The following is a 25,218-nucleotide window of genomic DNA, read 5'->3' on the forward strand; positions in this document are numbered from 1 at the left end:
TCTCTCTGTCTCTTCTCTCTCTCTCTATCTCTTTCTCTCTCTCTCTCTCTCTCTCTCTCTCTCACACACACACACACAGAGAAAACACATCTCTGTCTCTCTCTCTCTCTCTCTCTCTCATATGCACACACACACACACACACACAGAAAACACATCTCTGTCTCTCTCTCTCTCTCTCTCTCTCTCTCTCTCTCTCACACACACACACACACATACACACACTCACAAAATCATGCATACCAATGCAGCTCATACACTTTCACAGATATCTAATATACCTTAAACCAAAGTGGTGTTGATTAATTTTCCATAAACGCTGCATAGCAAAGCATAGGGTTATATTAATTCTAAGCTCACTCTAAGGCATTATTGTTTCCATAGTAACGACTTAGTCACACAGACTTTTAATGCAGACGCTCCGCATGATCTAAGCCTGTTTCGCCTCGCACCTCCAGGATTGGGTTGGGGGTTCGATTCCTGCCTCTGCCCTGTGTGTGAGGAGTTTGTATGTCCTTACAGCGCTTTAGGGGTTTCCTTCAGGTCCATGAGACATGCATTGTAGGCTGTTTGGCGTCTCTAAATTGTTTGTATTGTGTGCGAATATTGGCACTCTGTCCACGTGTCCGTCGCCTTGAAAGGCTTCAGGTTTCCTGTGACTCTGTGTAGGATAAATGGATGTATGGATGGAAGGAGATTTCAGTGTCGTGTTTCGTAACAATAAAAAAATTATTATGCTTTTAGAGGAATAAAACCGTTATAGGAAAAGGCTCAGCATCATCAGCCAGTCGTTCCTTTCACGACACACCTCAGTGTTTTATTTCTCACATATTCATTTAAAGATTTAGTCTTTAATCCTAAACCACACAAGAAATCAAACGGACTACATCGTAACGTACACACAGTCTCTCTCAATTTCTTTAAACTCCTTCTCATTGACCTGCAGCTGATGTCTGACGCCCAAGCGAGATTAAAGTGGAGGCCGAGCCAGAGATACCAGACGCCAGGAGAGACAGACACTAGTACTCATCTAGGTCTATCACACACACTCAAAGCCATTATCCACTTGCACGCACAGAGCTATATTTACGTACAGACGGAGGCTTTCTATCCACATGATTCCATGTGAACTCTATGCTCATATGTGAATGTTTGATGATATACTATGACTATATACTACACTGTATGAAGCGTTAGTCTGGTGGACACAAGAAATTAGCAATATTGCAAAAGTTCCTTTTTATAGAAAGAGTGATGGACCATATTTCAGTTACTGATTGAAATCTGTAAATAAATATTTTATTGCTAATCTATTTTATATATATATATATGTATATATATATATATATATATATATATATATATATATTATAACAGAGTAGCACTCAAGGAGGAAATGGACATATTTATCTAAAATGTTGCATAAATTTACTTGTTTTTGGTTGTTTAAAATTGGATCATGGTTTGTACACACTAGCGGGAGGTTAATATTAATATTTGAGTGGGATATTTTAGAAAGTGACCAGAGAATAACTGACTCACATATGATTTCTGGTATCAACCACTAGAATGCTTTCCAATTGAAATGGCACTGCTAATCCAATGCCTGTGTTTTTTCATTTATACACATATAATCCGAGTATCTTGGATCATTCAGGTGCTTATTTAAGAGTTGCATGATGGAGAATTCACAGTAATCTAAAGCTATCTATAAATAAACAAAGGAAAAATGAATCATTCATATGATGAAGGTGTAAATCTTTTGAAAGGAGTCTCCACTGCCAGTGTTTTAAGTACTATAAGTGCATAAATTTTCCTTTTAGGACCTGTGTGGTTAGCACTGTTGCCTCACAGCAAGAAGGTCCTGGGTACGAATCCCGGGGCCTTTCTGTGTGCAGTTTGCATTGCTGTCCTGCGTGTGTTTACTCTGGGTACTCCGGTTTCCTCCTACAGTCCAAAAACATGTACATTAGATTGATTGGTCATTCTAAATTGCCCATATGAGTGAGTGTGTGTGGTTGTCTGTCTATATGTGTGGCCCTGTGATGGACTGGCGACCTGTCCAGTCCAGTGTTTCGCCCAATGTGTGCTGGGATAGGCTCCAGCAGATCCCCGTGACCCTAATTAGGAATAAAGTGGGTATAGATGATGGATGGTTGCTCTGGATTTCTGTTGCCTTATTAGCTTCAACTAAATGAAAGAAAAAAGGCTGAGGAAGAACGAATATAATATACAGCTAAAAGAAAACTAAACTAAAACTAAATATCTAACAAACCTAAAAAATGGATAAAAAGGATGATATTAAATGTAAAGAAAATTCTCAACTTTCTGTGGTATAAAGGAAGTAAAACATCAGGACATGCAGTTGAAAGAAAATAGTAACTAGGAATATTTTGTTATTTTAAATAAATGGGCATTTATCAGTGGACACACAATTATTATCTTACACTTTTACACCCGTCTGCAGACAGTCAGCATACTCACAGACTTTATAGATGAGTGAATTATTTAATTGTCCAAGAAAGAGGGTTATTGACTGATTATCTGTATCCTGAATTATTAATGTGTTGAGATGATGGGTGAGAGGGGAAGGACAGAACGTGTGTATGTGTGTGCGTTTGTGCGGTGGACATCTGGCCTTGAGAATCTCAGGGCTTGAGGAGATGGATGCTTGGCAGAGGCGTGGCTAAGCAATAAGGTAGACACGTAGCTGTCCACTGCAGGAAATGAAATCTAGTGCTGTGACCCGTGGAATAAAGACACCCTACATCCTTAAGCTTAGTTACCATATTGACCATGGATACTGGATAAGGCTAAAGAAAGGAAGGCCTACTCAGCTGTTTAAGGCTATCAGGAATCTCCGGCTCTGGGATTGTCATGACATTGTAGGTCTAGAGAAATGATTAGTTGACAAAAAGCAAATGTATGACTTCTTATGTTACTTAAAAGCTTAAAAAAAGACATGCGCTAGGCATTTTTTGTCCAATAGAGCTGAGTAGATGATGGTTAAAGAGCAAATCTTGATCCACTGCATCTGTCATGTATGTTCAATTACAATAAACGGGAAATTGAACTTTAATGGTGTTAAAAAAGAAAATCGACTGTTATGATGGACATAGGGCCATCAATTCAATCAGTTCCCTTGTATGAATCTACAAAAATTCGAGATTCAAAGAATCTCACAATAAAACAGACATTAGGGAAAGTCATACTAAAGCCATTGTCTATCAACTGCCCCGACAATTGTCCTTAAACATATTTTAAGTCATTCTATTTTCTAACAGATTTTATTCTTTTCTCAGTAGAGAAAAATGAAATGTTTGCAAATTATTGCCCATAGGAATCACATATAAAGACATACCAGACATTTTATTCAGGAATATCTGTAAATAAACTCACCAAAACTGTGTAGCTGAAGGTAGGAAAAAGGCCAAAGCAAGTTTTACCACTTTCCAATTGTCCAGTATTGGTGACCCAGCAGTAGCCTCAGATTCTTGTTCTTGGTTGATAGAAGTGAAACCCCATGTAGTCTTTTGCTTTTGCACTAAACCCCTTTCAAATGATTATTTTTTTATTCCTTTGTTTTTATTTAAATGAAATTAACAAACAAAAACACAGTAATACAATAATACAAGGAGTTAAACCATATTAAGATACAATAATCAAAACAAAAAAAAACCCAATAATAATAATAATTCTAAAAATAAATTTAAAAAATAATTAATTAATAAATAAATAAATAAATAAATAAATAAATAAATAAATAAAAATAGAATAAAAATAAAATTCTCAGCCTATCATGAACCTCCCGACCTAACGTTTTGCCCCTCAGCCCATTCCCTTTCAAATTTCGATGTGTTACGTGATGCTTTTCTGCTCACCACGGCTGTAAAGAGTGATTATTAGCATGTTCAACCAGTCTAGGTCATTCTCCTCAGACCTTATTCTCACTCAATGTTTTTTGTTTTTCGCACCATTCTGTGTAAAATCTAGAGACTGCAAGAAAATCAGGAGATTAGTAGTTTCTGAAATACTCAAACCAGGCCATCTGGCACCAACAATCATACAATGGTCAAAGTCAGAGATAAGCATTCTACAAACATACATATATTAACTGCCCTTAAACATATTTTATAGGTGTGTTTCATCTAAACACACTTTGAATTCGGTTCTCAATACAGTGCATCACATATGATCATACACGCTCTTTAGAATAAAGATTCATGTGAAGAAAGCTTCCTGCTTAAGACCAAGATGAATAACCAGCGGTACAAGCCACTACAGCACCCGTTCATAATTTGTGCATAAATCTGAACCCCTGAACCTTCCACGTTTGTGCTGACGGTCACGTTTTAAAATCGCAGACCAGGAGTTTATCACCCGCTTATCACCAGCAGACCTTTTTGTGGTCAGTTTGATGAGCAGATGCTACATGCTTATTTTGTAAATACCCTCTAGGTGCTTTTTCTCTCCCCCCCCCCTTACACATAAGCCCTAGAGTTCACCATTTAATCTGTATTTACTGCTGTTAAACATTACAACTGACCACAAGCTCCTGGCTGCCCGCAGCTTCACAGTAATGCCTCAGAGTTGGCTGAGATAAAAACCAGGATGTGTTGGCGTTAAGAGCAGCAGCCAGCTCCCCTCTTTAAATTTTCATGAGAGACTTTCTTTCTTTCTTTCTTTTTTTTTTTTGTAAAGGAACAAAGCTTTTTATGTTTTCCCCTCTGGTTCCTTTCAGCTCTTCCGTCCTCGGCTGCAAACACACTGACCTTGTTCACCTTCCCTCGCTGTGACACATGCTAATCACAACCCAAAAGGCCTCGGATCCCAATTACTATTAATGGATGGTTGTTATTAATATGCTGTATATGGGGCATATTGCGTTACTAGATTTTGCAGCTAAGACGGAAGAGGATTCGTTCTTCTCTGTGTTGAACCCACACACACACAACGAAACACACATAAACACTTACTGCTCCACAGAGAATTTGGCTCTACATTCAGGGAAAACAACTGAGATTGCACTGAGGGCCACTGGCTGTGTGTTTTTTTTTTTAAAAAGCATTTAGCCCTCTGGCAATTACTTAGGGCTTAATGTACAGTGTCAAAACAACCTCATTGATCTGCTGATTGATCAGTCCACTCACTCTACCCCCCCCCCTTCATCTGGATGAGATTGTTGGCTAATTATACATTCTACAAGCCTTGTAGCTTTTGCTCAATGAGCAGAACTACGCCATGTTCTGATAATCATCTCTACAAAATGATTTATTACGCTAATAAACTCTGCATTCATTTTCATGATTCATACTCGGTCATGAAACTGTTCTTGATTCTGATTGGTCAGAAGGTTCTTTTGGATCAATTTTCTAGAACTGACGAAACAGCCACAATTTCACAGGTTTGTATTAATGCGCTCGTTTTAATGTTTCGTTTCGCATAATAGAAATGGGCACAGGGACTCTCCACTGTGGGATGGTGGTGGACGCTCCACCGGACAGAGTAAAAATCTGTGTGAGGTTATTTTACAGCATTTTTGGTCTTCAGTGTCAGTGGTTTGTGATGATCTGTGAGTTTTCCAACACAGGACATACGACCTTCAGGACAGACGACTTTCTGTACTTTTTCACTGTAACATGATCAATGATCTGGTGGTGAAGGAATGACTGCAGCTGCTTTAACAGAAACAATAAGCAGAACTTGTTTTCTGTTAATACTAATCATACCAAGTGTTTTGCTATTTATCTCTGGATGTGTCTCAATCAGGTCCCTAGTTTATTAGTCAGGGCACTGATTAGGGAGCCCTAAGTCCTTTCAGTGTACTGAAACGTTCACCCACTAAAAAAAAGGGGATACACAATGCAGCGCAAAAACCAGGGAGCATAATGTTCAAACGTAAATTGTATAAAGACAAACCGTTGTCAAGCTGAAGCCTCTCAGCTCGAATAAACAGCAGACAAATTCTCTCAGTGGACTTTGTCTAAAATTATAAATAGCTACTTTATCGATATGGTTGTTGTTGTAGCTCTCAAATGTTTACTGAACGATTATTTACTTTATTACATGTTCTGTTTACTTGAGTCTAAGAACCCAGGACTTTAAATGTTTAATGATTAAAAACACTAGCTAGCTTTCCACTAACTAACTAGCTGTCCACTAACTATCCAACGATCCTGCTTGAAGTACCACAGCAGAAGTGTTTATGAAATGATCTAAAACATCATTTCATCACCTAAAAAGCTGATTGAGATGCACTCTCACACTCTGAACATCCTGTTCTGTCTTTTCTACAACACAGGAAATACCCTACATGGAGATTAACTCCACTATATTGTTCTTGGGGCTAGAAATGCACTGGGTTTCTTTACGAGCAGTTCATGAACAGAGCAGCACTCCGAACACCTGTCTGACTGGTCAGGGAGGAAACGGAGACAAAAGACAGTGCGTTTTGTATTTAATAGACTTCACATGGTTGGTTGTGCTCTTTATTAATCTTAATACTTTGTGCAAGCTAGTCATCTGGATGCTAGCCAGCAGGCAAGGTTGCGGGGATCTCGTAGCTATGTTCAAAATCAGCACAGCAGGTTGACATCTGTGTTACAGTAATACTCTGGAAACCAAAGACGCTGAATAATTGAGGGACTGTTCGTGATTTACTGCAGACTGTCAGTCGGGGTTCTGAAGAGAACACAATGTTAGTGTTAGCTTTCGTTTCTCAGCATGAGAAATTTCCAAATGTGAAATGTTTTGCTGTAACTCTATTGCTATTAGTACTGGTAGCATTTGAGGAGGTTTTTTTTTGTGTGGTCACTTTTCCATTAATAATAATAATTAAAAAAACATTGTATATTACGGGCACAAACATCTAGACTATTTTTTTCTTTCGCATTTCTACTGTGATCCTGCACTACAGAAAATTCACGAATTTTACCTTCACATTTACGTAATTTACATTTAAGCAGGGAAAATTAGAGTTTTTAGATTCGCTAGTTCGATTTTGGAGTAATATTTGAACCCACACTTGTTCATCGCTCACTGTATAACCAAACACAATTCAATGTATTTTATCTGCTACTCAGTCTTGATGATCATATATCTCATTGACCACACAGTTGGTTAGTCTTTTAATCCATTGCGTTCGGTCAGCAGTCAATAAAACATAAAGAACAAAGCTGTCAGTCAAGCTGTTGTGTGATTTTCAGTCAATAATCTCAATTGACGCCTTCAGTACCGACTTGTCTTGACTGAAATGATTTACCGTAACTGAGCACTTATGTTCACACACACACACACACACACAAATTTGGTAAGGCATGACACTTTTATTAAATACAATGCATCATGACTGCCTTAACGTCACTTGCGCATTGGATCATATGGATACACGTATTGTAACAGTAACGTCACTGTTGATGAGGTTTTTGCTCTTGAGCATGTAGCCGTTTAAACCAGGCGCATCAGAGATTAGTCCTGCAGGGCCACGGCTTTTTACCTCAAAAATCTGATTCACTCATCTGATCATGACTGGAGAGAAAAGACAAATCTCCCTAAGTTGTGGCCCAACAGGAATAGAGTCTGACACCACCGATAAACTGATACTATAAACAGACCTGCTAAAATACGACTTTATTTAAGAGGATATGTGTGATCGAGTGTGTCTAAAACAAGCCACACACATGTAGTATACTCTTTTCTTTTTTTTTTTTTCTTCTGAAATATCCTCGGCCATTTGTTGATCTTAAGCTTTTGAAAAAGCAACATGGCTGCCATTTCCCTTCACAGCGGTTTGACGGTTAACTCTCACTCATCCAGCTCGTGTTGTAGCTTATAGACGCTTAAAGATCGGAGCACGCGGCCTGAAAAAAAGTCCTGTCCGGCTCACACCTCAAGGGCGGTCGATACGTGCTCCCGTGTTTGTGTTGACTATACATTAGAAATGTTGAGATTAGCACAGCTTAGCTTCATTCTCCGGCACAGCATCACCGTTATTCTTTTACAATACATAGGTTTTCCTCGGTCACCCGTCATAAGCCCTATTACAACATGCCTGCAAGGAAAAAAAAACAATATAGACCAAAAAACATTAATATAGCTAAACCGAATGAAAGCGCCTAGCTAAATAATTAGCCGAGAGCATGCTAACACAAACCCATTAGCTTTTGTTCACTGTTAGCGACATTAATAGTTTTTGGTTAGCTTCTCACACTTGTCTACATTCACGCTGACACCGGAATCATAAAAAGTAGCATAGAAAGAAAACATTTTTTTGGTCAAACTTGTGCACTTCTGTACAGTTTTGCTCTGTGAGATTCAAATCAAGGAAAAATAAATTAGCAAAAATAATAACATTTTTTTTTTTTTTAGAATAAATAAAATAAACAACTGCTTCACATTAAGTACATTTTACAACTTAACACTTGAGAAATATGAGGGGGAAAAAAATGTATACACAGTTCAGGATCCAGTGACTTACAACCTATAACACATCCGTATATGTGTAGAAAGTTTTACATAAATAATAATTAGAAATAGTCTGCTTGTTATGGTGGGGGAAAAAAATGAAACAAAGATAAATCATGTCAGAACTTTTTATCACCTTTAACGTAAAATACAGTGTATAAAATTCAACTGAATTCATCAGAAACATTTCGACTTGGTTGCATAAGTATGTACACCCTGTTATAATCGGGGATGTGGCAGCGTTCAGAATAAATCTCATTCAGTCTCATCTTCCACGGTACTTATATTTCTGATTAAACCTGAAATATTTTTGTAGGCTTGTTGTACTGACGCCAAAAGCGTCCCTGGTATCTTGCTTGCTGAAAGGTATCCATCAGGATTGGGGTATAAAAAAATGTTTCCAAAAAATTTGATGTACCATAGAACCCATAAAGGCCATCAGTAACAAATAGACATTATGGAGAACAGGATGTCCAGCCAAAAGATATAAAAGAACAAGACAAAAACTTACCAGGGAGGCTGCCAAGAGAGAGCTATGGCAGCAATAAAGGAGCTGCAGGAATATCTGACAAGCACTGCTTACTCTCTGCATGTCATGTTCATCACATGTCAGAGCTATGGGGTAGGACAGAAAAGCTCAACTAAATCGCCCCTAAACCAGGTGGCAAAATCTGATGAGATGAATGTCTGATGAGAACGATTACAAAATGCATAATAAAAGCAAACACACCAGAGCCACGATGCAGCATAGTGGTGGTAGCATCAATCTTGAGGTGTCCAGTCTTATCCGCAAAGGGCCGGTGTGTGTGCAGGTTTTCATTCCAATCAAGCATACCTGATTCCTCCTGTTTAATCAACTGATCTTGGCTTTCAGTAGACTCAGATGTGGTTGGAATAAAAACCTGCACCCACACCGGCCCTTTTGCGGATAAGATCGGACTTTTAAAATCAATCAGATCATAAGGTGCTTCAATAGAAGTATTAGTTTATACTAGAGTATAAAGTTTTTACTGTAAATTTTTGTTTCTGAATATTTTTACTTCATTTTCAGATGCTGTACTGTCACACTTTCTGTTCTGACATGATTAATCTTGGTTTATTTTTTGTTTTTACCTCACGAAACCAAAAACCAATATATATATATGTGTGTGTGTGTGTGTGTGTGTGTGTGAAGAAAAAGAAGGCAAATGTGTATACTTGTTGCTCACTCTCGATGTTATACATGTTAGTTATTTCCCAATAACTAAGCAAAGATGGATAAAATCACACACAAAAAAAAAATTTAATCAAGTAATTAATACCAGTGTTCATGTGGCTGAAGACTTGGTTTGTTATTAACAAAAAGTGCATTCGCAAATAGAAGTCTGGGGATTGTGTAATGATACAATAAATACACTTCTTATTCGGTTTGGAGTTTTGGAAAATGTTATTTTTACCCCCTTTTTTCCCCCCTCCGTTCCTTTCATCCCATCTAGGTTCTGTACGAGTCTGTAGGGAATAGGTGCTAATAGCAGACATTAGTACTGTAATGAAATATATATTACACCATAACAGCTGTGTGCTCCCGGCTTGAGTACTACATCACTGCTTCAACTCTGATAATTCAAGTGAGGGAGGAGGGAAGGGGGGTGGGGGGCTAGTGGGAGGGGTGGGGTCGTAATTTAGCCTACCCCATCATAATCAGCCACTCTGTATAATTGGGCTCTTGTCCTAAATGCGCACTAACCATATTGAAGCATGGGTATGGCCTCGTCTCAAATGACTTCGATATCCCCCGCATTCACAGTAGTGCACTACCAGGACCACCTTGAAGGTTCTCGGTGCTCTAAAGACTACGATCCTGAACATTTTTGCTGTAAAAATCATCAAAGTGTAAAACCATACTGTGTTTTGATATCTAGGTCTCCATGCTACTGTCAAACATCTTGCTTCAGAACTGTATTTATTACATATGCACATGTTCAGGAAGGATCGGATGAGGGAGCCTTCGGAGATACTTCTCCCCCCCCACCCCCCCGTGTGACACGGTCACGGTACATTTCCACCCGTTTCGTAAAGTTGGCAGAACGTGAAGGGCCCTTCCTGAAGTCCTGGAAATGATGCGTTTCTGGAGAAGACGATATTTACAGTAACGTTTCTAGTGTCTGCCCAGTAGAGGAGTGGTCCGCCGGCGTGGAAGGTCTTTGGTGTCATGTTTCAGTCCTTCTTTAATAATACTGATAAATGAGGCTCCTGCTGCCTTCCGCACTAGACCTTAAGGATAGGACGAGCAGGATGGAAGGAATTGTGAGGGACGGGGGAGGACAAGAAGGAAAAAGGAACATAGAGTGCAGTTTGGGGACACACACATACACGTACACACAAACATACACACACACACACTCATCCCAGGATGTCCAGGTAGACCGGTGAGGCCTTGGCCAGGTTGAGCAGCAGGTTATGGATCTCTCTGATGTTGAGGCGAGAGTGTGGTTCTCTCTGCCAGCAGCCCAGCATCAGGTCATACACCTCCTTCGGACAAGTGCGCGGCCGCTGCAACACACGACCCTGAGTGATGCACTCAATCACCTGTGAAGGGATGACAGGACAGAGGTCAGAAAGGTTAATGTTAGGTTCTAAAGGTCTCCTAATTAGCTGGAGCTTGCTTTTGGATTGAGTTTTCCAACACCAGCTGCTTTCCAGCAAAATAATCAACAACTGGGTGGTGCGATGCGGGTTAGTGGTAATCATTTTTGTAAAATGACATGTCTACTCTTTCATCACCTTCTTTTTCATCTCTTAAAGTTAATAAGACAGAAAATCACAAAGTCCTCTCCCCTGAAGACTTTCCCATGCTGGAAAACATACTGCACCAACACTGGAGACTCCTTCCATTAATCCTTACAGAAACCTGCACAGCTTCAGTGACTACTTCTTTTATTTTATTTTGTTAAATAGAAATCATTGTTAATCATTAGGCTTAGATTATGTGAAGCGTCCACCTTACAAGTCCCTGTGAATGAGTTGTTTCTACGGAAACTGTCATGTATCAGGAACACACACACACTTGGCGTCATTAGGATCACTGACATGTTTTTATCTGGGGGTTTTGTGAGACTATTTCTATTAATATTGTTTAGATATAATGGGAAAATGTTTTTAAAAATGTGTAATTGTTATAACCTTAAAAAGAGATGAGCTGGATTACATCAGCAGGAGTGTTAGGCTTTCTGAGAGAAATCATTTTGACAGAACTTGTAAGCGTGTGTGTTTACCTCGTTGTTGGAGAGCTGGTACCAGGGCTGTTTCCCGTAGGTAAATATTTCCCACAGCACTACTCCCAGGCTCCAGACGTCACTCTCGGTGGTGAACTTTCTGTACATGATGCTTTCCGGTGGCATCCAGCGGATCGGCAGCATGGTGTGACCGCCCACCTGTGATGACGACGTTAAAAAGGTCAGAGTTATCGAAAATGCAGAGTAATAGTGAAGTGAATGCCAGATCATTGTGCTCTTCTTCATCCTCTCATCAGGAATCGGTGGCTAAAATCTATCAATACCTTAATAATAAATATTATGTTGCACAATATTTTATCTCGAGGACTCACTGAAGGCATAAGAAGACAGATACTATACAAACTATCACACACACACACACTTAAAGACAGAAACAGCTGCATTCTTCATTTTTTCCATGTATTTTTTTCATGTCCTACTTTCTTCATGTCACTGCATGAATCTACAGTCTCTTCTAGAAAGAAATCAGCCCATACTCACTAAGTCTTAACACAGAATCCTTTCTTTCCCCTCAAACCAATCAGACATGATGCAACTCTGCTAGTGTTTACGAAGCTGACGCTAAAGTACCGGCAACTTTCAGCATGTTGCAAACTCCAGGGAAATCAAACTGACCTATGACTAAACCCCAAAGCCCATCTCTTCATTTACTGGCTTTATCATAATGCGTTGGCCTTAAAATATTAATTATGTATTTGCAGAGCAGTATGTGGATTAGCCTCATATTAATTGTTTTAACATACTGGACTCATCAAATATTAAAGGCCAAAGCTTTTAAGCTTTCTCATTGAGCCCATAGAGGCTGAAGCCTTTACTGAGTGGGAGAGACTCCAAAAAAGCAGTCTACTAGAGCACTACAGTGGAAAAACACACACACACACACACACACACACAATGCCAGCAGTGGTTTTTAACACACCTAATAAAGGTTATAGACCTTCACAATACCATGAGCAGTATATAATCTGGCTTAATAATATCAGCAAATCAACCATTTTTACTAAGATTTTACATTTTATCCAACGTCACATGAGACAGAACACAGTCCAAGCCATAGCTAAGGGCTAACAGGGTAATTCCTGACCATCTCTAGAGCATCACAGGCTAAATTTTCATACTGATCTTGTAGTCTTGACATGGAACACAATCTGGACGTCTTGTGTGAACCAGCGAAAGCTGTAAAGATGATGACGTCATAAACGTAGCTGTCTTTTACAGTTTACCTCCTTCTTATCTTTAAGCCTTAAATGTCACCGTTTTCTCATCCCCGTCGTTCTCAAGCTTTTTCTTGCTATGTTGCAGGCTCTGGATAACTCTGTTTATGTGATCAGAGTCTGAAAGCATGTCATTCTTTTCTGCTGGGCAAATTTTTTGATGATTCACAACCGAAAAAAAAAAAGAAAAATATTTCAAATCGGTTATGTAAGGGAACAACATGCATCGTGGCTGTCTGGCATCAACAACGATGCTATGGTCAAACTCACTGAGATGAATTTATTTTCCCCATTCTGTTGTTTGATGTGATGTTTGACCTGCATCTACATGCCTTTGATAATGATAATGACAGGTGTTCCTATTAAAGTGGCCGGTAAATGTATTTTATATATAAAAATAATAATATTATTAGTTTTTTGCTCTGATATCAGATGAATAGTAGTGTTCAGACTTTGCTGAAGTAGTGAGAAGAGGATGACCAGACTGGCTCTAGCTGGCTGGAAGGTGATAGTAACTCAAATAATCACTCTTTACAACAGTGCTTAGCAGAAAAGCATCTCCAAAACACACAACACAGGGGTAACACACAAATTCTGTAATCCTGAAACATCTCAAGTGTCAGAAATACGTTTCCACTCCTTCCCGAAATAGTTATATGTCCTTTTTTGCTAACTAAAGCCGTGGTGGCTCAAGTGGTTAAAGCTTTATGTTGTTGATCAGAAGGTCAGGGTTCAAGCCTCAGCACTGCCAAGCTGCTACTGTTGGGCCCCTGAGCAAGGCCCTTAACTCTCTCTGCTTCAGGACTATTGAATCAGAAGGTTGTGAGTTTAAATCTCAGGACCACCAAAGCTGCCACTGTTGGGCTCTTAAGCAAAGCCCTTAAAGGCTCAGTTGTATAAAGAGATAAATGCAAGTGGATACAAGTATCTGCCCAGTGCGATTCTGTGAGAATTCATTAGCGATGTTGTGTAATATATTTTTAAGTTCTCTTGCATTATCTGTATATACGCAGTATCAGTTAGGATTTCTTAAATGGCAGGAAATAAACTTTGCTTCCAGTGGACCTTCCAGGCAACAGCGCTGATAATCAGTGTCTCTCTCTCCGAGCCTTATAAGGTTTATCTGGTTTGTTAACATCCACTTTGCAAAAGTCCGTATGTGGGATGTGCTGCGCTCTAATCGTGAGTCCCTGTGAAAAGAGGTTTATAGGGTCATTCATACGGTCAGCAGTGGTGTTTTATAAAGCTTCATAAACTCTGTCACAGTAATTATGCAATAGGAGTCTAATGAGGCTCCATCAAAATGCCACCTAAGGCCAGATTTGTGTGTTGCACAACCGGCTTACACAGCGAGACGTCGTCCCTCAGCCGCTGGCTTTTCAGAGAAGCTGTTTCTATGGAAACTGATGTTCTATAGGGCTAATCAATCATGCGCCTGAGGCTAACACACACACACACACACACAACCAGCATTACAATCACAAAAGGGCCCAAGTTGGGAGTTTGGTGCATGATCATGTGATCAGGCCTCAGAGATGTGAGTTCAGTGAACCCAGTGCCTTCAGCTTCTTTAAAACACGCTCATTAATAAATCAAACATCCGGCTGAACCATTTGGTCGCGTAAAACGTAGCACACAGACACACGCGTGTAAAAACATGGTGCTCATGGTGCGTTTGCGCTCCTTTGATCATCCCTTATTCCTCCTGTCTCTTTCTACATCTCCTCAACTCTCCCTTTACTCCCTTTCCAGCACCTCTACGGCCATACATACGTCCCTTATGTCTCTCTGCCTCTCTCTCTCTCTCTCTCTCACTCTCTCTCTGTCCCCTGTGCTTGGGGAGGTGAATACTAATCAGAGTTCTTTAATGACTTTTTCAGTTTCAGTGTCTGGCGCTCATGTCCCCTTCCTTCCCCGTCGCCATGGAAACTACCCCTTTCCTGTTCATATAACACACACACACACACACACCCCTCCACATCACCCCCCATCCCTTTTAATCGGAGAAAGACTTACTGGCAGTGAATATGGGACCACACACACACACACACACACACACACACTAGGTACAGCTTCCTTCGTATACTAAAAATCTCCAGACATGAGGCAGATGCTTGCTAAGAGAGAGCTAGCTGATTTACAAAACAGAGACTTTTCTCAGTGAGAATTAAAAGAATATTTATCCAAATATATATATATATATATATATATATATATATATATATATATATATATATATATATAAAGTAATAACACTAATTATTGGTAATTAACACAAGCAGGAAAAGGACATTATCTATCTAGCATGATATAGCTGTCAAGCCAGATTAGCAAACAGGAGCCTTTCAACACACTAGACATGTTAGCATGATATCTGAGAAATACTGTGTGAGCTAAAACCTGACTAGCTATTAAAGAATGTGGCTAACTAACCATTAAAATAAGTAGGGAATTGTTTAGCATACTTTAGATACAAAGATTTTTCCGGAAATATATTTTACTGCTATGGTGAAAATCTGAGCTAGGAAGTGACAAAGCTAATGTGGTTAATGAGTAAATAAAACAGTTAGCATGATCTATCTAGCGTGACACAAACCAGTCCTTGTTAGCTGCTCTTACAGGTTAGCAAACAGATTTACAACATCCTGAGAAATATCAGCAAAAAAACCCTGGCCATTAAAGGATGTAGCTAATGAATAATTCAAGCAAGCAGGGAATTGGTTAGCATACTCTACTTCCTTTAGCACTGTTAGCTTTTTTTTTTTTTTTTTTTTTTTGGAGGGGGTGTTACTGTTGTAAAAAGAAATCATACGCAAAAAGATGATGTAGCTTAATGTGTGTAGGCTTAATGTGTGTTTAAGCTAAGCTGAAGCAAGGAAACAGTTAGCAATCTAAATTGTTTCGGGTTAGCATGATCTAATTTGCAATGCTAACAGGCGTCCTGATTAGCTCTCATTCGTAATTAGGAATGTCAGCATTTTTGGCTGAATGCAAAAGCCAAAAACCACAAGTAGTAGGTGTTAATTAGCCAGTGTCTGGAAGGCAGTTCGGAATAATGAAGTCTTATTGTCTGGCAGAGTATGAAAGATGAATTTGGTGAGCAAATAGAGAGAGAGAGAGAGAGAGAGAGAGAGAGAATGATTTGGAGAAAAGGAAACCACTAGAGTTGAACAGGAAAGGACTACTGATTACTGACTACTTACAGTTTGATCATATCAGTGATTTAGAATGAATTTTTTTTAGTACACAGAATCGAGTGCTTTATTCACTGTTGTTGTCATTTTTTTGTTAGTGGTGTATAAATAGATACAGACAAGCTAAAGGCTAAGTGGCCTTTCGGGTTTGAAAGGGTATACATATTTTGTGGTGGGAAAAAGTCATTCCAGGACGTAGTGTGACATTCCAGGCTGAGATACGTCACTATTGGACAGCTATTAGCAGTCGCTAAATCACACAATCACCTACTGTCTTACTAACTACCCAAGAAACATCTAGGGTGTTTTACGTTCCTACAATGTTACAAGTTGTTTACTTATTAAATGATAGCTTTCAGCTTTCATGGAGGCCAGGGCCTTGAGATCGCTAATCGTGACGTTGATAGTGTTTATATTTTTTCCACTGGGCGTTAATGTTGAGTGACGTATAATGTCCACCTCCTGGTTGTTTTTTTTTTTTTTTGGATTGTTGTTTCTGTAACCTTTATCCTAAATGCAACATCCACTGAAAACCACTCACCCGGTAATAATCCGTGCTGTACACGTCGCGGGACATGCCGAAGTCTCCGATCTTCACCAGCAGGTTCTCACCAACGAGGCAGTTACGTGTGGCCAAGTCTCTGTGTACAAAGTGCTGCGAGGCCAGATACACCATCCCTGCTGCGATCTGCTGAGCAATGTGCAGCATCTGAGACTGTGTGAGCTCGGCCTGCTGCTGCACCTGACCATCTGCCATTAACACAGCGTCAGGACCGTGAGCCCTGCAGAGAGAGAGAGAGAGAGAGAGGGAGAGAGAGAGAATCAGAGAGAGTGAGCGACATAGAAAGAGAAAGAGAATCAGAGAGAGAAAGAGACATTCAGAGAGAGAGGGAGAAAGAGAGAATCAGAGAGAGAGAGGGAGAGAGAGAATCAGAGAGAGAGACAGAGAAAGAGAATCAGAGAGAGAGACAGAGAAAGAGAATCAGAGAGAGAGAGAGAGACAGAGACAGAAAGAGAGATGGGCTTGGGATTGGTGATATGCTAAATTCAAATTCAGTTTACTTGTAGGGATACACATATAATTATGTGCACTGTATTTCTTTCAAAACCTCATCTGAGAGCTGAAAATTTCACTGGGCATTCCAGGAAAAAAATGGCTGGTGAGTGTTATTGCATCACAATATATAAGAGCCAATCATGTTGCAGTATGCAAATGCAGGCCTCACAGGTTTACCCAGAACAGTGGAGGAAATGTATGAGGATAGGAAGCATTTCCAAATTTGCATATTGTGGGTAAAAGTGTAGTCTTTTGTGGAATGTTATAAATTGAATAAGCTAATATAAATCTCAAGATAGTATAGAATAAGAATTTGCTGTCTTAAGGCTTATCATAATCAGTTTAAATCCATCGCTGTCATATCATGTGATTTTTCAGTGATATATTCTTCTGACGATGACGAAAAAATGTCTAGGTATATCATTTACCATGACGATCACGTCATATGACCGTATCATCCTGTCCATCACGGCCTGAGAGAAATAATACTTATCCTTACAGCATTTGCGCTGCAGTGAAGGTGTTTCAGTATCACCACTCAGACATTCAGACATTTCTCATGTCTCCTATGGATTTGTAACGGATATCAAAATGGCGACCCTCCTATCAGTGAACAGGTCAGTGACACAAGGGTAAAGAGACAGGATGTGAGTAAGCACTATCGGAATCTGACGTGCTGCTGTATGGATAACCCGTAGGATTCGCAAAACTCTTGAATACTGTAGATTTATAGCTGCTCTCTGTAATCCTGAACACTGTATCTCAGGACTCTCACATGCACACTTACTACTGTTTAACTCTTCTACATTGTAAAGATTTATAATCTCAGTAACTTCCCGAGATGACAATGAGATCCCATTTTGTGTCTCTTTAGGTTTCTTCCCATCATCCTCGCTCATTAGGGATCTAATGGAGATGCTCCACAACAAGCTGCTATATCCAGACCAGGCTGTGTTGAGGTGAACGTACCTGAGGAACTTGTTGAGGTCTCCGTGCTTCATGTATTCGAACACCATGATGAGGGGGTCGCTCTCCACGCACACGCCATAGAAGGTGACGATGTGCTCGTGCTGCAGGTTGGTCAACAGCTCGGCTTCGCGGTGGAAGTCTTTGCGGGCATTCTCGCTGGCTTCCTTTAGGGTCTGTAGACATGAAATATGGAAATATTTAATCCTATTAAATTAGGATTAATCTAATTTTTTTAATTTTTTTAAAATCATTTTTAAAATGTAATTTAATTAAGATAATTAATTTAATTATATACTGTATTTCTGCTTTTTTTTTTATTTTAAATTCCAATCGATTTTTTTTTAATTTAGCAAAAAATGTGACACTTTTTACACTACCTGAGATTTATCCATTTAAAAACAACGTACACGTCTGGTATTTGTGTTATACATAGACCTTTCAGCTTTACAAGACTGACCATACAGTACTACTAGTTGCCATGGTAATAATCAGCATTCCATATCAGTTGTCTTGCCGTTAAAGTGAAACATTCTGGAGGTTTGGTGTTTGTGTATAAAATCCAGCAGTGTATATCAGCATCATATCATATGAGATAAAGGAGAAGCAGCATGTGCTCTACTATCTTCACTCCCATTGGAGTGCATAAAACTTTTCTCAACTGTGGGGCGTCTCTGGACACGCCCACATGTGGTCACTAACGCTCTCTGTCGCTGGATAATGAATGATCCCTGTTCGCTTTGTCTCTGCGAGTCGCTGTATTTGTGAACACAGCATCATAAAAGTGAAGGTTCAACCCTTGTACAGGTTCAAATTTCTGGCAGCGTTTCTAAAAATAGATCGTTTATACCTACCGCGTTCTAAGCAGCTTTTGTGTATGATGATACTAACCTTGACGGCCACGAGGATCTTGTCCTGGTCGTGTGAAAGATTGAGATTGTAGCATTCAGCCAAGAACACTTTCCCGAAGGCTCCTTCACCGAGTTCTCTCTTGAGCACAATGTTGTGCCTCTTGATGTGCTGGACAACTACACACACACACACACACACACACACATTGAGGAAAGTTAATAAACGTAACACTATCCCTTTTTTGTACTTCACTAACACTTTGCTCTTCAGTATTTCAGTGAATTCACACTGCTTAGGTGACGTGCTAATAGGTTGACACGTTTGGGGTTTTTTCCTACGTGTGGTAAAACTACAGTTTGCACAGATGCTTAAACAAACTCAAGTGTCCCCTAGTCGAGTGAGGACAGTATGGAGAGATAAGAGCAGATTAATCAGCCGTTTAATGTGCTGGGGACAGATAGTGAGAGGACAAGAGAGAGAGAGAGATAGAAAGAGAGAGAGAGCGTAGATTTATCCGTGATGTGATTAAGGAATGCTTTTGAAGAAAAACTAGCCAGTCAGCCGATTACATTAGCGTGGGCTAGATGATGAGGCTGCATCGATCTTCAGTAACTCACTGTACACCATAACCCAATATTAAAAGGAACCAGAGTGGGGAAAGAACAAAGAGACAGAGAGGCTGGTAAAGAGGGACGTGAAGTAGGCGAGAGTGTGTGTGTGTGGGGGGGGGGACTCACAGGTGTCGGATTTGAGCAGGCTGCTGGTGCTGCGGAAGTACTGCGGGTTCTCGATGACGGGGATCTTGGTCATGCCGATGATGACGGCGTCGGGGTTCATGTCCGAGGACGACGGCGTGTTCGAGCCGTTCGACACGTGATGGAGAGGACTGGCTGAGTCATCGTCGTTGCTAATGACCGACGAAGGCCCTGAGGGGAAGACGGAAAACCAAAAAATGTCTAAATATAGCCGAAAAAAAAAAAAACGCTTCAGAGAGACAGTTATATAATGAGCTCAAGTATCAAGTGTCCTGTTTGCTGTAATGATAGAGATGTTTACATTTCCTGGCCTGAAGAAGAGGCGCTTTGAGAAAGTTCAAGTAGACGGGAATATTGACATCCGTCAATTATCTTTAATGACTTTATTAGCTTAAAAAATTTTGGAGGAAAATATGGGATTTCTGCTTTAAAGCTGTAGCTTCAAAATGCTAGCAAAACAATAAAAAAAAGCTGGACTAGTAAACATAAACTCACTTTCTAACTCATACAAGCATTCAGAACACATTCATTTCACATATTAGTTGATTCATTTCTTTTATAGTGTAAAAACATAGCCAGCTTTTGCTATAGATGCTAATATAAAAGCTATATTAGCTCGTTATATTAGCTAAACATTATATATAAACATACTATATTAGCTAGCTTCCAAACTTTCATTTCTTAGTCACAAATAGTGAGAATTTCTGCCTCATACTCGCGCTTATGGGATTTTTTAAGGCTCAGTTTAGCTTCTAAACAAAGTTACTTTCATATATTAGTGAAAATGTGGACGGTTTCTGCTTCAAGCTGGGCTAGTTAGCATGAGCTCATTCTGACAGAGCTAATTCATACATAAAAGCTTTCCGTTTGTTTGCTATCTGATGATATGGACATTTTTTTCTGAAGCTAGCGTAACTTGGAAAAATAACTACTAAAAGAAAATGAAAAAAAGAGAGAAAAAGAATAGTGACTGGTTATTATTAAGTCAGTTAGGCAATGCTAACTAGCTTCTACTAGCTTGCCAATGAAATTGTTTATTATTTCATTGCTATTTTTACAATAGCTATGTTTACAAGCTATAATTATTCAAGTATACACATTTCTGGTCCATTCTTATTACAAATTCTATCCAGTCGGTTGACTAAGTAGTTGTAGCAGTTGGAAATTCAACAGGAAAGCAATGTTTGTTAAACCGTACACGCTATGCAAACTAGCTAGCTGTTAGCATACTAGCTTCATTACTGCTAGCTACTGCAAGTAGTGATGCTAGCTTTGATTTATTTATGATTTTTATGTGAGTTTCTGCTTCAGTGAGCATGACTAAGGCAACCAGTTAGCATGAGCCACATGCTCACATGTGTTCAAATGAAATTAGTTTATTTAGTTCAAGTTGTTATTAATTTCTTTTCCCTGCTGTGAGAATGCAGACTGAGTCGGAGACATTTCCTGCACTAAAATGCTACCTGACTAAAGTCAAACAACCTAGCATGAGCTCATTAAGGAAGTGCCAACTAGCTCGTACCAGCTTTCCTTCGTTATTAGCAACATTACCACAAAGAGACGGACGTTAAATGAGTTGCGTATGTTCAGATACTGCGTAGTTTTAATCAGACAGGAAACAGCAGGCTGTAAAGAAGCGGAGAGATTAGTACGCTGTGTAAGATTTCCCTCGTTCACTTCCAAGATAAACCACTTGACTGAAAACTTTTTTCTTTCTTTTTTCAACACAGTGGCATTTGATGGTCTTAGTTATGGTTTTTTAATACGTTGCACATTGCCTCTTGTTTTCAGCACTGATTTGAAACCTTGCAAAAACAGTTTGTCGCATAGAAGAACACAAAGGTCTTTTGTGATCATGAATGCAAAAGACAAAACAGAGAGAGAGAGAGTCAGAGAGGAAGAGAGCGAGACAGAGAAAGAGAGAGAGACAGACAGAGAAGAAGAGAGAGAGAGAAAAAGAGAGGAAAATGTGGCCACACAGCCTCAATTGTTCCAGCATGGATGGACAGGATGAGTTATGGCCTCGTCAGACTTTGTCTTTGTTTTCCTCTCACTCAAGCATCCGAACTGCCAAATGTTGATCTTTGTTCCTCTTCGGAATCATATATTACGGAAATTTGAATCAACTCGTCTCTTCAGAGTAGACTATTAGCAATTCACTGTCACACACGTTCAACCGGATTTTCCTCAACGACGTGACGTGACTGTTTTTCAAGGAACAAAAACACAACCGTAAATCAAACGGATCCTCGATGGGTCATTTTGGCATTTTGGGCAGCTTCAGAAATGAGCACTTTACCACAGAATTACAATTTGAGTACGTGAGTCAATCATTGTTAGACGCATTAAAGGAAAAACTTTCTCTGCCGCTTGTAAGATGAGTAAGAGATTGGGAGAAATGGATTCAGCTGTTCTGGGAATAGAAGAATAAAAATAATTCATAAATAATAATTCTCTCCAGGCATTTCTTACAAATCATTAGCCATTAGGGAAAAGGGATATTTTATTGGTCTTTCTTTTAATACACTATTTTTAAATAAATGCATGTAACCTTATTTTTAAGTCATTCTTAAGGGAAAAAAATTAAAAACGTAAACAAAAATTAAAAGCTAAAACATTAGCTTTCTATATTAAAGCGCCCATGCATTATTACATTTTTTTCTTTCTTGTTTTCTTGTGATCACGAATAAATTTTCTCGACAAAGACCAGGTTTCTCACGACGTAATTGTATCGCGGGAAAATCTCGTGAAAGTTTCTGCCGTATATCACGGTGTATATTCCTCCTTCTTAAGTGTGGGACACTTATGTGGAAGTTTTCAATCACTGACAGACATAGAGCTATTTCAGTCTGACTGAATCGCTGATTAAAACCTCTAGAACGTTCTTAGAAGCCATGGATTATAATTATTTCTCTTTCTTGTTTTCATGGATGAATGCGATCCTCCGTACTGCGCTTTTGCTGCCTCCAGAACATGTTCTTATGCTTATGTTCTTATGAAAAGTCGTGATTATGAGGAAACAAAAGAGAAATAAATATAATAATGCATGGCCTTTAGGACTTCCGTACTAAATTAGTTCTAATTGAGATTCCTAAATTTTACTTAATCCCTTAAAAAACTTCTTGGTTGTTTCCTAAATGAGTTCTACTCAAGTTACTTAATTTCCTAAAATGAAGCTTCCTGAGATGAGATTCCTGAAAATGTTGCACTCAGCTTCCTACACAGATTCTCTCAGAGATTCAAGATTCAAGTAAATAAAAGTAAAACGAAAAGACTATGTTGCTATTTGTTCAGTTATGTGCAGCATTCAGTTCTTAAAATGGAACAAACGCCGTGATGCATTTTGTTAGTTGGCGTTCGTCCACTAAAAAAAAACAAAAAAAAACCAACCAATGTACAGCTGTGACCTCGATCTTGGGCTAAATTCATGATCGCTTCATCCACAACTACAGTCTGAGAACGCTGAGTCATTACTCATATTAACGCCAGGCTCTGAACATCCAGCGCCATACCACATACAGCGTTAACTTCAAAACAAGGCCTTTAAAAGCGCAGATGCGTCAACCCGTCATTAAGCATGTGTCGACAGTGACAGTAACAAGAACACATTCTTTAAGCTTCACTTGGTGACAATCTGGAGATGTTGTTTTGCCTGAGGCTCCCTCTGGACCAACCTTTCATCAGGTAACTGCACCACAACAGTGCAAAGAACGAACTTACACACACATGCACACACACACACTTCAAGATCCAGACTTCCATCCTGCACTCAAGCCATCAACAAGACCCAGAGGACTGTTCAGCTCTGGAATGCAGACGTATTAATGCTGAGGACTTGTGGGAACGCAGAAAATTGTGATATCTTAAAAAATACTTGCAGAGGTTACAGAGTAATTTCTCAGTAATCAGTGGGAAAAAAAGGAAAGACTGATCTTTCTTGCAGCTGAATTTGTATGAATTGAAATGACATTAGTGTCATTTCTTACAGTTGTCTTTCCATCATGCATTAGATTGAGCTGCTTTGTAAATGACTATGGCCTAGGCACTGCAGGTTAACTCTTCAGTGGCTGGGGTGTGCCGCCCTGACCGGGAATTGAACCCGCGCCGCACCAATGAGAGCATGGGATCCTGCCGCTGGACCACCAGGAGGCAAGATCCTTAAACTCCATTTAATTACCTGAAAATGTTCCACTTACCTTCCTAAATTAGTTCTCCGTGAGTTAATAAAATTCTACTTAATTTCTACAAAAAAATGTGCTGTGTAGTCTCCTAAATCAGTTCTACTTGAGATTCTTAAATTCCACTCAGTCTCCTATAAATTTTATGTAGTTTCCTCTATTAGTTCTACTTGAGTTACTCAAATTCTACCTAATTTCCTAAAAAAAAATCTACTATGTAGCTTCCTAATTGATTTCCACTTGAGATTTTTCATCTCTATTTCATTTCCTGAAAATTTTCTACTTAGCTTTCAAAATTGGTTCTATTTGTGATTCCTAAATTCTACTTACTTTCCCAAAACACGTTCTATGTAGCTTCCTAAATTCGTTCTACTTGAGATTTCTAAATTCTACTTAATTTCCCGCAAATGTTCCACTTGAGTTTAAACGATTTTACTTAATCCCCTAAAAGATTCTATGTAAGTTCTACATGAGATTTCAACATAAGTTCTGTAATAGACTCTTAAATGGTTTCCACTTACTTTCCTAAATAAGTTCTACTTAACACGCCAAAAAATTACATTCCAAAATATTTTCTAATTGCAATTAAATAAAAAAACGTTCCTTGAAATTCTGCTTGAGATTCCTAAATAAGTTGCACCTAGCTTCCTAAATAATTTCTCTCTGAGATTCAGGATTCAGAATTGTTGTACATTTCTACACAGAAACATTATGGAATCTCTCAGAGGGAGCTTCATTTCTAACCTTCACCTCTTTTTCGAAGCAAGAAGGATTTAGATAGTTTGATATGAATATATCGTGTCAGTTGATCGTATACTGTGTAGCAAATATAACGCAATTTTAGTGACTCAACACTTTTCCAGTATCTCACTAAACTTCCATATGTCTTCTATGACTGGGAAATTACAGAGTTGAAGATCTTCCAACTTTTCCAGGACTTCAGGTGTGGAAATACGTCAACTAAAACCAGGGTTTAATAGACAATTATTTCCAGACAATTACATTAAAAGCAACCAGCTGCCCCTGAGCAACTTTCTCACAAAAACAGCCATATATATGATGAAGAATGCATGAAGCATTACCCACGGTGATATCTGAGCCAGACCTGGAGCACCGTCATGATGCTACATTTCTCTTTATAGCATATGACAGTGCTAAATTAATTCCAGGAAACCAAGTATCCCATTACAGGTGCCTCATCAGAAATGTATGATTTGCCAATTTGTCAAGTGAGGAGATGGTTTAAACATTGGTGAACTTGTAAAT

General features: G+C 39.2%; 1 protein-coding gene across 2 annotated transcripts in view; it reads right to left on the minus strand.

Moving 5' to 3' along the window:
- Positions 1-9,464: 9,464 nt before the first annotated feature.
- The window catches only part of ntrk2a (neurotrophic tyrosine kinase, receptor, type 2a), a 51,415-nt gene continuing 35,661 nt past the window's right edge, over positions 9,465-25,218 (minus strand). For both annotated transcript variants that reach the window (XM_058389865.1, XM_058389864.1), the window contains 6 exons: positions 19,757-19,945; positions 19,059-19,195; positions 18,171-18,343; positions 16,686-16,926; positions 11,716-11,874; positions 9,465-11,029 (listed from right to left, as the gene is read on the minus strand). In XM_058389865.1, the coding sequence (XP_058245848.1) occupies positions 10,844-11,029; positions 11,716-11,874; positions 16,686-16,926; positions 18,171-18,343; positions 19,059-19,195; positions 19,757-19,945 (1,085 nt within the window). In that variant the 3' untranslated portion in view covers positions 9,465-10,843. The remainder of the gene's footprint in view (positions 11,030-11,715; positions 11,875-16,685; positions 16,927-18,170; positions 18,344-19,058; positions 19,196-19,756; positions 19,946-25,218) is intronic.

This window comes from Hemibagrus wyckioides, linkage group LG05 (genome assembly GCF_019097595.1).
Source record: "Hemibagrus wyckioides isolate EC202008001 linkage group LG05, SWU_Hwy_1.0, whole genome shotgun sequence".
In the NCBI taxonomy this organism is placed as follows: Eukaryota; Metazoa; Chordata; class Actinopteri; order Siluriformes; family Bagridae; genus Hemibagrus; species Hemibagrus wyckioides.